We start from the raw sequence: 14,938 nt of genomic DNA on the forward strand, positions 1-14,938 counted from the left end.
TTTCTGCTTTGCAAAATTGGCAGATTGTAACAGCTTTCCTATTGTTACCCATATTAAGAGAAATTGGTATATAGCAGCATGGCCCACATAAGAGCCCAGCCCACCAGGCATTTGCCCTTTACCCTATGGCCAGTCTGGGCCTGACTCCAAGGGAGTAAGCACAATGTTATCTATATAGCACACATGAACTAGCACTGTCTAGCTGTGCAAAACTGTCATAACCTTCAAGGGCTTAGACATTAGCATATGAGCCTATTAAGCTTTAGCTTTTAACAATTAATATCAAGAGAACAAAGCAAAATTGATGATAAAAGTAAATCGGAAAGTTGTTTAAAATGACATGCTTTATCTGAATCATGAAAGTTTAATTTTGTCTAAGCTGCCCCTTTAACGAATTGTGTTTTACTTACAGAATTAAGCTCTAACTCATACATAAATAAGGATAAGGAGCTTTTCTTTGTCTGTGTAAGACACATGCTTTATCTTACAGAGGTACAAATTTTTGGAAGCTGCCATTTAACTGCTAAATAAGTTTTTCTTTCCCTCATTAAAACATTCAAGAATCAAATTTGATTCAATCCTATCACTATCTCAAATTCACTATGAACCTAATGTGTTATTCAGAGTGAGATTGTTTTTTATATTTAAAGATTTTTATTGAGATAAAATGAACATAATACATGCATATTAAAGCAACTTTGTCCCCATGGGTCACAGGGGGGACCTGAAACTCACAGTCTTCATATGCATGTTGCAACAAATAAAGAACATAGGCCGGCAGTATGTTACAAGCAATATATTTTGCAAACAATAACGCCTGAAACCACCAGCATATACCTAATTTTATATTTTCTCATTACCAGGTCATTTGCCACTCCATTTCCCACACCTGTATCCACAATTCTACCTTTGCCCTTAAGTGTGCTCAGATGGAGTATTATTATCTGACAACTCAGTTGGCCTTACAGGTGTGTTGTAGTCTCCTACAGTGCCATGGGGAAAAACTCTTGAAATATCAATGGACTAGGTTGAGGGGCGAATATGACTACTAAAGTGACTATAGATATCGTAGAGGATTAGATTTACCATTCAGTTAGGAGAGGGACATTGGCTAAAAGATCAAACTAGGACTACTAGGAGGGAGGAGGAACAGAGGGAGGGGGAGTGAGTACTGAGGTGGTGAGGGGGGGACAGGGGAAGGGAAGAGGGGGAAACTCCCCCAGGGGTTATGGACTCATTTGGGCTCAAGATATTAAGGAAATCACAGAGTTAATTTTTGGTGTGTATTATGAGCTTCCTTAAGGTTCCTGTCTGTGGGACCAGATATCCCAAATTCTCCAATATAAATCTATTTTGTTCACATGTTAGTAGAATCCTCGTTCCATTGAAGCATATAATTCTAGAGTTTTGTGGACACTAGACAAAACGGGCGGATTAGGCTGTCTCCATTGTCTAGCAATCGAGATCTTGGTGGCTGCGAAGATGAAGATGGCCAACTGTTTCTGGATTTTGGGCATTTTCTGTGGAAAGATATTAACCCTTTAAGGACACAGCTTTCAGTTTGCTCAATTGTTTTATGATGGAAACATTCCGTCATATGTCCTTAAGAGGTTAAGAAGGGCCACCTTAGGTTCTTTCGGGAGTAGAATCCCAGCCAAACTACACAACCAGAATACCTCATCCCATAGCGCCTCAATCACTGGGCAGGACCACCAGATATGGAGGTCTGAGCCTACCTGACCACAATTCCTCCAACATACTGACGAGTGGGACGAGGACATCTGCGCCAGCCTCAGGGGGGTGTAGTGACACCTAAGTGACACCTTGACATATAATTCCACTGAGTTAGCACAGTGAAGAGTGTTCCTTGTAAGTGTAAAAGCCTGCGACCAAGTCTGGTCAGAAATTTTGGTTTTTAGGTCTTGCTCCCAGGCCCTCAACTGCCACACCTCGCCTGCAACCACATCCTTCATGATTAACATATAGTGAATAGATAGGGATCTCGCCAAACGCGAGCCCGACATCCATCTCTGCTCCCAAATGGTTTGAAGCCTAAGGTCCGAGGGCGGGAATCCCCAGCTAGTAAGGAATTTGTGGAGTCTGAACCTTTCAAACTGGAACCATGGCGGAGGTGGGTTTACTCCTATAGATGATGGCTCAGCTAACTGTAGAGTTTTCTGTTTATAAAGGTCAGACACATGCAATAGGCCCCAGTTCCTCTATTGAGAGACATGGGAGTTTGGTAGCCTCGCAGTAAACCAGTGATAGAATGGATTGGGGAGGGGTAAGGCGCTATCTCAGAATAATGTCTAATAGTTTTCCAACAGTTTAGATTTTGTTTAACGATTAGATTTTGGATGAGTAAGCTATCAATTTGATAGTCAGGTATCCAAGGTAAATCACTGAGGGAGATACCTGAAGGTAAAGAAAACTGTTCCACTTTTTTCCAGCCCTGTGTCCTATCTGCAGTACCCCAGTGAGAAATATGCATGAGGCGAGCAGCCTCATAGTAAATCGATACATTGGGGAGGGAGACCCCTCCCAAATGATAGGGTTTTTGCAGCGTTTTCCTGGAGATTCTCATTTTTTTCCCCTGCCAAATATAACGTGTGATCAGGGCATTAAACTTGTCAAGGAGCTCTCGAGGGATATTTAGCGGTAGACAACGAAAATAATATAAGATCTTCGGCAAGATAGTCATTTTAACCGATGCGATACGACCCAACCAGGACACCTCATGAAAGGTTCATGAGTTGAGCAAAGTCCTAATTTTGTGAAAAAGCTTTTCGTAGTTCTTCTCTCTAACCTTGGCAATATACGGCCTAGTTTGACTCCTAAGTGGTGTGATAGTCTCCAATGCCCAGTTAAATTGATACAATTCCTGAAGAATCTCCAATTCAAATTGTGGGACATGGATAGCTAAGGTTTCTGTTTTAGAGAGGTTAATTTTATAGAAACTTAATGAACTAATCAGGTTAATAATATAGAATAGCACCGGGAGGGAGACTATAGGGTTCGTCATAAAAAGGGTAATATCATCCGCAAATAAAGCTATGTTCCCCCCCTCCCCTCAACCCACCTCCGTGGTGACTCAAAGAGACTCCCCGTATCAAGGCTGAATTCCTAATGGCTTGGTTCGATAGCTAGGGCAAATACCATGGGCGAGAGGGGGCAACCCCATGTCTCGTCCCATTAGTAATAGGAAATCTTGATGAGCAAAAACCCAAGCCCCTGACTCTTGCATATGGAGAACTATGTAGGGCTTGAATAGCCAAGAGCACCTCCATAGGAAACCCAAACTGAAGGAGTACTTCCCAGAGATATTCCCATCTGACCCTATCAAACGCTTTTTATGCATCTAAAGACAGGGCCAGCATGGGAATCTTCAACCTATTTGCTTCAGTAAAAATGTTCAATACTCGTCTGTTGTTATCCGGACCCTCTCTACCCCAGGTAAACTCCACTTGGTCTGGGTGAAGCAATGTGGGGATGATAAGGCGCAGTCTATTGGCCCAAAGTAGAGTTTTTCATCAATATTAATAAGTGAAATGGGTCGGTAACTACTGCATTTGGGAAGGGTCTTTATTGGGTTTCGGTATGGTGAGAAACGTTGCTTCCAGGAGTTCACTTCTAAAGAAGGAGGTAACCTGTTGACCCTCTCTATTAATGGCAAGAATGCGAGAGCTCGCACACCTCCCTCTCAACTTGCGGGCAAGAATAGTGGATGCCTTATTCCCCTGATAGTATAAGAATTGCTTGAATCTGCATACCGCTACATGAATCCAGGTAGTTTCTATCTCCCTGATATGGCTGCGTAGAGCTCCTACTTCTGCCGCTAACTCAGGGGTTGGGCTGTCCTTGTTAAGACTTTCTTTTGTTCTAAGACTGGCAACCAGGAGACCCAAAGGGGCTCCCTTTTATTTTTTTAAGGGAGGCCTGTTTGTGTATGCAGACTCCTTGAATATAGGCCTTCAAGGCCGCCCAGATCGTTTGGTAGATGGTGGTAGAGTCTATATTGTGGGTCAGATACTCTTGGATAGAGTTCTGAATTAAAGGTTGAACATCTGGGTTAGCCTAGAGATAGTCCAGCAACCGCCAGCTCGGGCACGAAGATGAGTATAAGTTAGAGTCGAGGGAAAATGTAAGTGCATCATGGTCAGACAAGCAGTAAGACCTAATTGTGGCTTCCTTCATTTTGTTGATAGTCCAGGTGTTTGTGAAAAAGTAGTCCAGTCTTGAGTAGGAATTGTGTGGTCTAGAGAAATAAGTATAGTCTCTAGTAGTGGGATGGCATGCCCGCCAAATGTCATAGATTATGTTGAGAGATAAGGTCTCTAAATTTCTTTGCTGTGGTGATTGAATAAGAGTCTATGGTTTTGCCTGGACCAACTCTTTTGTCTAGTGAGGGATCCCATATCATATTGAAATCGCCTCCCACCAGTAACCTCCCTGACTTTATTCTGTTTATGTTTTATAATAAGGTCTTAAGGAACCTAGGCTGATTTTGATTTGGTGCATTAAGGTTAACCAGAGTATATAATTGGTCATCCAGCTTACATATTAGAACGAGGAATCTACCTTCTGGATCCGATTCTAAATACATTTTCTCATAGCTAACTTGTTTATGAATAAAAAATAGTGACCCATCTGGTCTTATTAGAGTGAGAAGCTGAAACATAGTGGGCAAAATGTTGAGATTTAAAAACGAGAGCTGAGGCTTTTAACCAATGGGTCTCTTGAGCAAATACAATTTTGGCTTTGTTGGCATCCATATAATTACTCAGAAGGCTCCGCTTGGTAGAAGAATTTAACTCTTTACAGTTCAGGGAGGCAAAGGTGAGGATATCTGGCTTCTTCTCCATGGTGGGAGAGGTGGGGTGGGGGAGGAAGGGGAAGTTGCTCAGGTGAAGTAAGAAAGAGAGGACTGAGAGGAGGGTCAGGGAGAAAGGAAGAAGTCCACCTACCTGGATAACAAAATGTGAAGACAGTTGTTGGAGAGTGTAAAGTTTTATACCTTGTCGGCAATGTGTCTAGATGTCTGCTAATGGGAAATAGAGAATCTTTTTAGTTTGGTTGTCAGACACAGGGCAGGAATTATTCAGAAAAACTGTCTTTCCACCGAGTCTGTGACTCAGACAGGTAATGTGGAAATTAGAATGACAATGAGAGTACAGACTAGAGTTGTATCTAGCAAAATCTATACTTAAAGAAATTGGCTGCACTATACACCGCCTAACAAGGAAGTCACGAATATACCCTACGGGTATGTTAATGCCTTGATCTCATCAAGATAAGAAATAGCAAAATTGGGGGGGGAGGATCTTGAGGGAAATCCTACTTCTGAACTACAGAGTGTCCTCTAGCGAGGGGGTAGCTAGGGGTAACGGGGGGGGCATGGTGAAAATATCCATTGGCATGGTGAAAATATCCATTGAGTCTGGAGACTCTGGATTGATAAAGGGAATAATCCCATCTTATTTCAAAATAATCATTATATGGGGAGGTGATGCATCCTAGTTCCCGGATCACACTGTAACAAAGAGGTCAAAATCTAATTACTAAGGGATGCGCATCTTGTCGTCTAAGATAACCCAAGAACTCTGGTAATTATCCAAGGGGAGGGGGGCCTATCATGAGGTGGCAGACTAAGTTATCGGGAACTATAAATCAAACAGTAGTACAATTTGGTGTGTAACAAAGAGATAACATTGAACATTACTCAGTAGCGATATTTAACAAGAAACAGTGTCAACAGCATAACTTATGAACATAATCCATATTCCTCATCCAGTAACTTAGGCTAAAGGAGTATAGCAAAGAATGGTGTATATATATATATATATATATATATATATATATATATATATATATATAGCAGAAAGGTCTTATTAAATCTGACGGGAGCTGCCCTATTGGGTAGGGCGTCAGGGGCTAACAATTAAACTCACTTAGGGTCTCTGAAAAAATAACCCATGAAAGGAGAACGCCCAATGTAAATTTACAGGCTATAATGGTGCATTTCTCATAAGGGACTCAGTGTAAGACTACAAAAAATAAAGGAAAAAAGGAGCTCAGAGTCCATAAACCAAATCCTTCTGTAAATAAAATCACCTTTATTGGAGTAATTAAAAAAAAGGGATTCAGAAGATAGGAAAATACAGATTTCAGCACATAGTCAGCAAAAAAGTCTGACCGGTTTCGGTCAGTAGACCGTATCTTCTGAATCCCTTTTTTTTAATTACTCCAATAAAGGTGATTTTATTTACAGAAGGATTTGGTTTATGGACTCTGAGCTCCTTTTTTCCTTTATTTTTTGTATCAATTTTTGTGGATGGGCAGGAATCCGCTATTTAAAGGAGTCAGCTCATATATTCCTATCAATATTGTTTGTTTGGATGACCCCAGCACTTCCACCTATGCCCTGTGTGTACTAAGCATTTCTAGTGAGACTGAGACTCCCGGCAGTTCAACTTCCAGTCACCTGACGTTCCTGTGAGTGAGGAGATTGGCGTCGGCCATACAGCAGCTCTAGGACGCCTGTCACGAATAGACAGAGGTGACTCTTCATACCGGTGAGAGCGCTGGAACTGGTAGTCTAATCCGGGGGGTGAGTGAAGACTCATTGACTGCGAATAATGAATGCTATAGCCTGGTCTATATGTATACACCGTTAATACAGTTTTAGCTTGTTTCTGCTGTTTAATCCCTGACACTGTGGCTGTGCATGGTGCAGCAGTATTTAGATGTATGTTACAGCCTGTACAAGTTTCAACAAGTTGCTGTGAGCTCAGCTTGTTATAAGTCTCACCCCTGGGGACTATTGTTATCACATTATAACCACAATATAACAGTTTGTCTGTATATTTTTGGGATCTATACATTTGGTGCTAGTACTCTGAATATTGCTAAATATCATTTTTGGATATTCATCTTTCAGTGTAAGACTAGTCTCGGTAAGTTAAGAGGACCTAAAGTCACCTGGGTATCGCACAAACTCTATCAATCATCAACAGGACATTTTGATGTGTGGTAATAATATAGGTGAACTTACCTCTATGTGAACTAGTGATGTTATGTCTTCCTAATAACGTAATCAACATTCTTTACCTAAAAGCTCTAACTGGGTGAATTTTAAAAGTGGGTGGCAAATATTAGTACCTAGGTCCCATTGTAACATAGTAGAAACTGTCCCAGTAAATAGGGTATTAGGGAATATTAAATGGGCAGCTTTAGGAGCTCTGGGGTTTACATAGAGAGGGGCATGAATCAACCTTGTACCGGCATACTAATCTAAGGTTCCCTTCGATGCTACATTAAGCGGGATATGACTTAGAGTAAATTATGGACCTGGCACCGGTGAAGCACCAAATGAAACCCTGCAACTGAACAATAAACAGTCAGATGAACAATAACAACATAGGAAACATAGCTCTATACAGTTTCATGTAGCTAGTCATTTCTAACTGGATAAATTACTTCCAATGCCAAACTTCCCTCTCTAACTGATTGGGCTGACTGAGTCCATCAATAAACTGATAATCTGTAGATCAAGTGTCCTCTTTCATAGTATGGGTCTGTGAGGAGGCTGGAGTATCCCCGGGGTGGGGTCCTGTCCCAAGACTGGATGCCCAGGAAGGGGTGTCCATTCTGGTGCTGACACTTGGAGCAGTGATGGTGGGGCACTTGCCTCTCAAGATTTTGATGAGATCCTCTGTAGGTCCCATTTTCTAAGGAGGTCCATACCATCATTAACAGAAGAGACCGTGTACAGAGTTCCATTCCTATTAACAATTAGCTTAGTTGGATAACCCCAGCGATATTTTACATTGTGTTGTCTCAAGACCTGTGTAAAGGGAGGAAAGGACCTGCATCTCTGAAGCGTGAATTGGGATAGATCTGGGAACACTGAGATGGATTGGAATTTTTCAGGCATTGAAGGCTTATTGGCTAGCTCTCTCAGGATCTTCTCCTTATGCTTGAAAAAATGGATCCTAGCTAATACATCCCTGGGTTTGTCCGCAGAGTTATTACAGGGCCTTGGGGTGCGGTGAACCCTGTTCAGAAGGAAGCTCGGAGCGTCAAGATCTGTAAGAAATTGAGTGCAAAACTCTTTGATGAAGTCGTCCAGATCTCCTGTGGTAATCTCCTCAGAGACTCAAAACCTTAAATTGTTCTTTCTGGATCTGTCCTCAAGGTCCGAGAGTTTAAGCTCCAGATCTGAAATTTGAGAGTCTAGATTCGGGGAGTAGGACATTAAATTTTCATGATCAACCGCTAAATCTTCCTGCTTCCTCTCCAAAGTCTCCGTTCTTTCACCAATCACCACCATCTCTGTGCAGTTCTGCTGCAGACCCCTTAACCTTAGTAAAAGTGTCCTGTAAGCTATTCATACATTTTGAAAGAGTGTCCACTATGGTGGCCACCATATTATCTAGAGGTGGGGTCACAGTCATGTGGGCCCTGAGCACAGGGTCGTTCTCTTGATCGTCCATAGAGTAAGCCCCCTTAGGGGAATAGCCTCTATTCACTATAGGGGTAGATTTAAAATGATCAACCACGGTTCTTCTAGGTTGACCCACCGGTTTGGACTTCTTCCTGTTAGATTGGGACATAGTAGGAAATAGACGGATGTATCTTGGTTCACTTTCACTTATTTTATACACCTTGTACATGGAGCATAGTTATGTAGATGGGACTTCTGGCATCTCACCCCCCGTGCTCCTGCCACCTCCTCTAGGCCATTGTGTAGCCCCACATGTTCAAGAGAGAAAGGTCCATTAACAATCTGGGAAGGCCTCTCCCCCTGGGGAAAGAGTAATCTAATGATGATGTGGGAGAAGGGAAATTGGATATCACCCACCGAGAGACCCTTGATAGGAAATGGTAGGGAGAGGCTTCATCGGTAATGGGACTGAATATTAGAGGTGGGGGAGCTTTGGACATTTTTTTTTTTTTTAAGGTGACTGGGTGGACTCCAGGACTGGAAATGAGATAGTTGTGAGGGATCAGTATCTTTCAGTGTCACTTCCTTCTCCTCTGACCCCAAACCTCCCTCTGGCCTCCCTGCAGCTTTCACCTCAATGTCCCTCTTTATTCTGTTGCCTCTGAAGTGTGTGACCCCCGGAATATTTCACTTCACTTAAAGTGTTCACCGTTTCCAATGCTTTAAGTCTTATATAAATTAACTCATACTGCCCAGGTTCTGTATAATTTGATGGACGTCACCGTATTGCTCAGGTAGGTCTGGCCCTAAATGTTAAGGTTTCCCTGGTGCCGTGTAAGGGAGAAACCCAGGGTCCCTTTGAAAATGACCCGGATCACTGACTATACAGGTCCTATTGCCATGTGGGATGGTGATAGTGTGTTTAGTGGTGACCGGCAATGTCAGACAATATGGGCCAATAAGAGGGATGTGTTTGGTGTAAGACACTCTTACCGGCTGTCCACCATGAATCAGATGTGCTAGTTGTTCCCTCGTCTCTTCACTGTCCCAGTTCCTGGCATTAGGCAAGCTCTGTGTGGGGCCAGGAAGGCCGTGTTCAAGATGGCGGATTCTTGCACCAGATCAGGGGGTGACTAATCCCCTGACCCCTCGGATGGCCTCCAACCAGGGAATATCAATCTCCTAAGGGACTGCGGAACAGCCAGGGAAGAGCCACCACGACCGTTCAGGCAAATGAAGTAGGGAGCTTTCCAGGCATGTAGGCCCCTTCTGGAGCCGGAATAATGTATCCCGGGTCTTGCCAGAGTGAAGAGCAGGTAATCTGAGAAGCAAGGATGGAGGGGTATAAGAAAATTGAAAGGAGTCCCACCAGCCCCTCTTGTTCTCTCCCGACTGTATAGGTAACCTCACAAAAATCTTGGGGACTTGTCCACCTCGTGGAGCAGGGGGAGGCCTCCGGGAAAAAGGCAGACTTCCACGCCAAACTTCCAATATCAATCGGCCTAAAGAGGACCGGGTCAGCAGAGTCAATAGGATCCGAGATGCATCTGGTTGAAGTACTGTATTTTCCTCTGTCTGCCAGGTGAGAGTTGCGAGACTGCTTGCTCGATGGAGCTTTAGAGGGCTAGGCACCCCCTTGTTTCAGGCGAGTTTATCGCTGGTGTGGAGGCGCAGGTCCGGTATGTGACAGGTCAGGCCAGCACCTCACTATTGGCTGTAGATGAATTGATCTTCAGCTCCGGAGCGGATCCCTGGCCCTCTGGAGCTCTTGTAGGCCACTCCTGCCTGATAGTGGTGAAGCCGGATCTGCATTGAACCTGGGTAAATAGAACCAAAAGTCACTCCTGGGGTTCAGACTCCCCAAATGCTGGTTAGGGTTTCTTTCTCAATATTTGACCCAAAGTCTGCTCTCTTTGATGGTTAACTCCGCCGCCCGAGTGAGATTGTTTTTATTATGAGATAGTTTTCAGAGATGTAATGTGTGAGACATTTATTTTATTATTACTAGCACACTCTCTAATGTTATTAGCTGTATATATATATATATATATATATATATATATATATATATATATATATATATATATATATATATATATATATACTAGTTGGTAAGCCTGCTGAAATAAAAAATAGAACTACAAAAAAAAAACACATTATCCAAAATAAAAAAATTCAACCTAATCCTTATGAAAATAAAAAATCCCCCCAAAATAAAAACACCCCCTAATCTAATGCTAAACTACCAATAGCCCTTAAAAGTCCCCCTAACAGTAAAACCCACCACCCACCAAACCCCCAAAATAAATAAACCTAAACTACACATTGAAAAGGGCATTTGTATGGGCAATTCCCTTAAAATGACAATCAGCTCTTTTGCTGCCCTTAAAATGGCATTCGGCTCTTTTAAGAAGTGCCATAACCCTAATCTAAAAAAAACAAAAAAAAAACAATTAAAAAATAACCTGTCTAACCCCCAAAAATTAAAAAAATTAAACCTAAGTTTAAATTAAGCTAAAATTACAGAAAATAAAAAAAATCTTATATTATAGAAAATAAAAAAACAAAATTATCAAACTTTAAAAAATTAAACATAATCCCTATGAAAATAAAAAGGCCCCCCCACAATAAAAACACCCTCTAATCTAAGAATAAACTACCAATAGTCCTTAAAAGGGCATTTTGTAGGGCATTGCCCTAAAGAAATCAGCTCTTTTACATTAAAAATAAACAAAGTCCCTCCTAACAGTAAAGCCCACAACCACCAAACCCCCCAAAATAAAAACCTAACACTAAAAAAACCTAAACTATCCATTGCCCTGAAAATGGAATTTGTATGGACATTGCCCTTAAAAGGGCATTCAGATCTTTTGCTGCCCATCCATAATCTAAATATTTTTTTTTTTTTAAAAAAACATAAGTCTAACCCCCAGTTTGGTACTCACGGTTGCTGAAGTCTGGCGGAGAAGGTCATCTTCTAGGCGTTGAAGTCTTCTTCCAAGCAGCCGACATCTTCTTCCAAGCGGGGATCTTTTCTTTCTTCATTCAGGACAGCAGAACTGAAGACCGGCGACCGCGGAACTGAAGACCAGCGACCGCAGGGCCATGGAGCGTGGAGGATCCTCTTCTTACGATCGCCGCCATACACTGAATAGTGAATTCAAGGTACCCTATTAAAGATGGCATCCATTGAATTCCTATTGGCTGATTTGATTCTTCAAATTCAAATCAGCCAATAGGATGAGAGCTACTGAAATCCTATTGGCTGTTCAAATTAGCCAATAGGATTTCAGTAGCTCTCATCCTATTGGCTAATTTGAATTTGAAGAATCAAATCAGCCAATAGGAATTCAAGGGACGCAATCTTTAATCGTGTACCTTGAATTCACTATTCAGTATACGGCGGAGACGTATGAAGAGGATCCTCCACGCTCTATGGCTCCGCAGTCACCGGTCTTCAGTTCCAGAGTCCCAGGTCTTCAGCTCCGCGGTCATCAGTCTTCAGCTCCGCCCACCGCTTTGCGCCGTCTTGTTCCTGGAAGAAGAAAGAAGAGTTTGCCGCTTGGAAAACTTCACCGCCTGGAACAGGACCTTCTCCGCCGGACTTCAGGAACCGTGAGTACCAACATGGGGGTTAGACCTAGGTTTTTTTTAAAAAATTTCGGGGGGGGGGGGGGTTGTTTTATTTAGATTAGGGATGGGCAATTCTTAAAAGAGCTAAATGCTCTTTTAAGGGCAGCAAAAGAGCTAAATGCCCATACAAATGCCCTTTTCAGGGCAATGGGTAGTTTAGGTTTTTTATTTTGGGGGTTTGGTGGGTGGTGGGTTTTACTGTTAGGGGGGACTTAGAATTTTTTGTAACTGTAAAAGAGCTGTTTAACTTAGGGCAATGCCATGCAAAAAGCCCTTTTAAGGGCTATTGGTAGTTTAGCATTAGATTAGGAGGTGTTTTTATTTGGGGGGGCTTTTTCATTTTTATAGGGATTAAGTTTAATGTGTTTATTATTTTCTGTAATGTTAGACTTTTTTATTTTTTGTAATTTTAGTTTAATTTAAACTTATTTTTTTATTTTCAAAGTAATGTTAGTTTTTTTATTTTAATTGTAATTTTGTATTTTTAATTTAGGTAACTGGGTATAATTTAGGGGGTGTTAGGTTAGTGGGTGTTAGGTTAGGGGGCTTAGTAATTTAATTAGTTATTTGCGTTGTGGGTTTTGGCGGTTTAAGGGGTTATTAGGGTAAATAGGTTTATTGCGATGTGGGGGTTTTGCGGTTTAGGGGTCAATAGGGTAATTAGGTTTAATGTGATGTGGGGGTTTTGCGGTTTAGGGGTTAATAGGGTAATTAGGTTTATTGCAATGTGGAGGTTTTGCGGTTTAGGGGTTAATAGGGTAATTAGGTTTATTGCGATGTGGGGGTTTTGTGGTTTAGGGGTTATTAGGGTAATTAGGTTTATTGCAATGTGGCAGTTTTGTGGTTTAGGGGTAATAGGGTAATTAGGTTTATTGTGATGTGGGGGTTTTGCAGTTTAGGGGTTAATAGGGTAATTAGGTTTATTGTGATGTGGGGGTTTTGCGGTTTAGGGGTTAATAGGGTAATTGGTTTATTGCAATGTGGGTGGTTGACGGTTAAGGGATTAATATATTAGGTTATTTGCGGATTAGGGGTTAATTACTTTATTATTTTGCTATCTGTGGGTTTGCGGTTTAGGTTTGTGGGAGTTTTTTTTTGTTATACTTCATGCGGGCGGTGTTTTTTTGTTTTTTTTTGTAATGCTCCATTTGCCTTCGCTGTATCCCGGTGGGTTCCTAAAATGGCAGGGTGGTGAAAGAATCCACCTTCGGTGGATCCAGGGGATTTATTTTGGCTGTGCGCGCAGCCAACATTCTGTTGGCTGCCTTGCGCTGCCAACATTCCTTTGAGGATGCGTGCGCTATTGCCGACAGCAACTGTGATTACAAACGCAATTATAGTATATATATATATACATACAGTATATGTAAATAAACCATTAACAAATAAATTATATTTAATTTACCAATGCTTGCCTTTGCCTGAATAGTATGCTACAAATGCTACAAACGCAGTGGATGTGTGATGAATCTAAGTGCTCTTTGTTAAGTGTAATACCAAGAGAAATATATGTGAGGTACTTTGACAGCTTAGGTGTAGGCTGTGGAAAATGTGTAATTCACAATTACAAAGCATCTTATTACAAATGAATAAATAGATAAATGAATGGAGGTCAATTAAGGATTAATAAATGTAAAACATAGAGTTAATATGGGAAAAAAAAGTTTTAGGTTGTAAAGAGATAAAGTATAAGATGAGGGCAAGAATGAGAAGCGGTGTATGAGTGCATTTGTAGATATGCAGACATCCCAACTCTCCCTGAAGTTCAGGGAGTCTCCCTGATAGTAAGAGCGGCTCCCTGATGTCAGCAAATATAATGCAATCTCCCTGAAACTCCAAGTACCATGATCCAATGTGGCCCAAATCCGGAAAAGTGTTTCTTTAAAGAATGCCTTTAGTTGCTGGGACGTTATAGGACCCTCAAAGCATGCATCAGTAACCAAAAAGCCCCCACTGATTCTAATAAAATAAAACACAAATACTACCTTATTTACAGCACATAATTAAACTTCGTATTCTAAAATATTTAAGCATTCAACAAGCGTACGATCACTGGAAAATAGGTTTGCTGTTTGTGGTTGTGCAATAAAGCTACTTTTTTTTAATGTGACTTGTGTAGTGGGAAGCTACTTTAATGATAAGTCTCTATCTTATTTAGGGTTTCAAGGTGTCCAATATATAACTGGGAGGGGGTGTGACAGCACAGTAGCGAATGAAGCCACCTCCCTGAAATGAGTTTTTGCAGGTTGGGATGTCTGGATATGTATTTATGCTGCTTACTTTTAAAGACGTCTGATCAATAACAGAGACAGTGGCAAATGGTGAGTCCTCCGGAAAGTCAAACGCCACTTCAATATTTTCCTGAAACAAATAATGAGTTATTGAATGGTAAAGAACATCTTTATGTTGCATACATGTGCTAAAATGATTATAGGGCATCACTCTAATTTTTATCATGTGTAAAATTATTATTGGTATATTGTAATTATATCATAGTGACCAGCTTTAACAGAGAGAGATTTATTCATATAGAATTACATACTAGTAAATCATTCTCATAGTTTCTCCTACATTCATCTGTTTACCTAATTCCTACCCCTTAAAAGGAGACTAAAGTCAAAATTAAACTTTCAAACAGAGCAGTAAATTTAAGGGGGGGGGGGACTTTCCAAATAACTTCTATTATCAAACTGTGCAGAGTTGGTCAAATGACTGGGATCTAAAATGTAACACTGTAAGGTGTAAAAATATGCATTTAGCAAAGAAAAATCCAAACATTAATTACAGATTCAATTACTCTTTACTGACTGTTACAAATGAGGAATGGGACTTAGGAATTATTATTTCAGATTATTTAAAACT

The 14,938-nt window shown here is 41.2% G+C and overlaps 1 protein-coding gene across 1 annotated transcript in view; it reads right to left on the reverse strand.

The window, feature by feature from the left end:
• The window catches only part of MYO18B (myosin XVIIIB), a 1,229,288-nt gene that overhangs the window by 841,465 nt on the left and 372,885 nt on the right, over window positions 1-14,938 (reverse strand). The window contains exon 17 of the mRNA XM_053702090.1: window positions 14,357-14,437. Within this exon, the coding sequence (XP_053558065.1) occupies window positions 14,357-14,437 (81 nt within the window). The remainder of the gene's footprint in view (window positions 1-14,356; window positions 14,438-14,938) is intronic.

The sequence above is a fragment of the Bombina bombina genome, chromosome 2 (genome assembly GCF_027579735.1).
Source record: "Bombina bombina isolate aBomBom1 chromosome 2, aBomBom1.pri, whole genome shotgun sequence".
Classification (NCBI taxonomy): domain Eukaryota; kingdom Metazoa; phylum Chordata; class Amphibia; order Anura; family Bombinatoridae; genus Bombina; species Bombina bombina.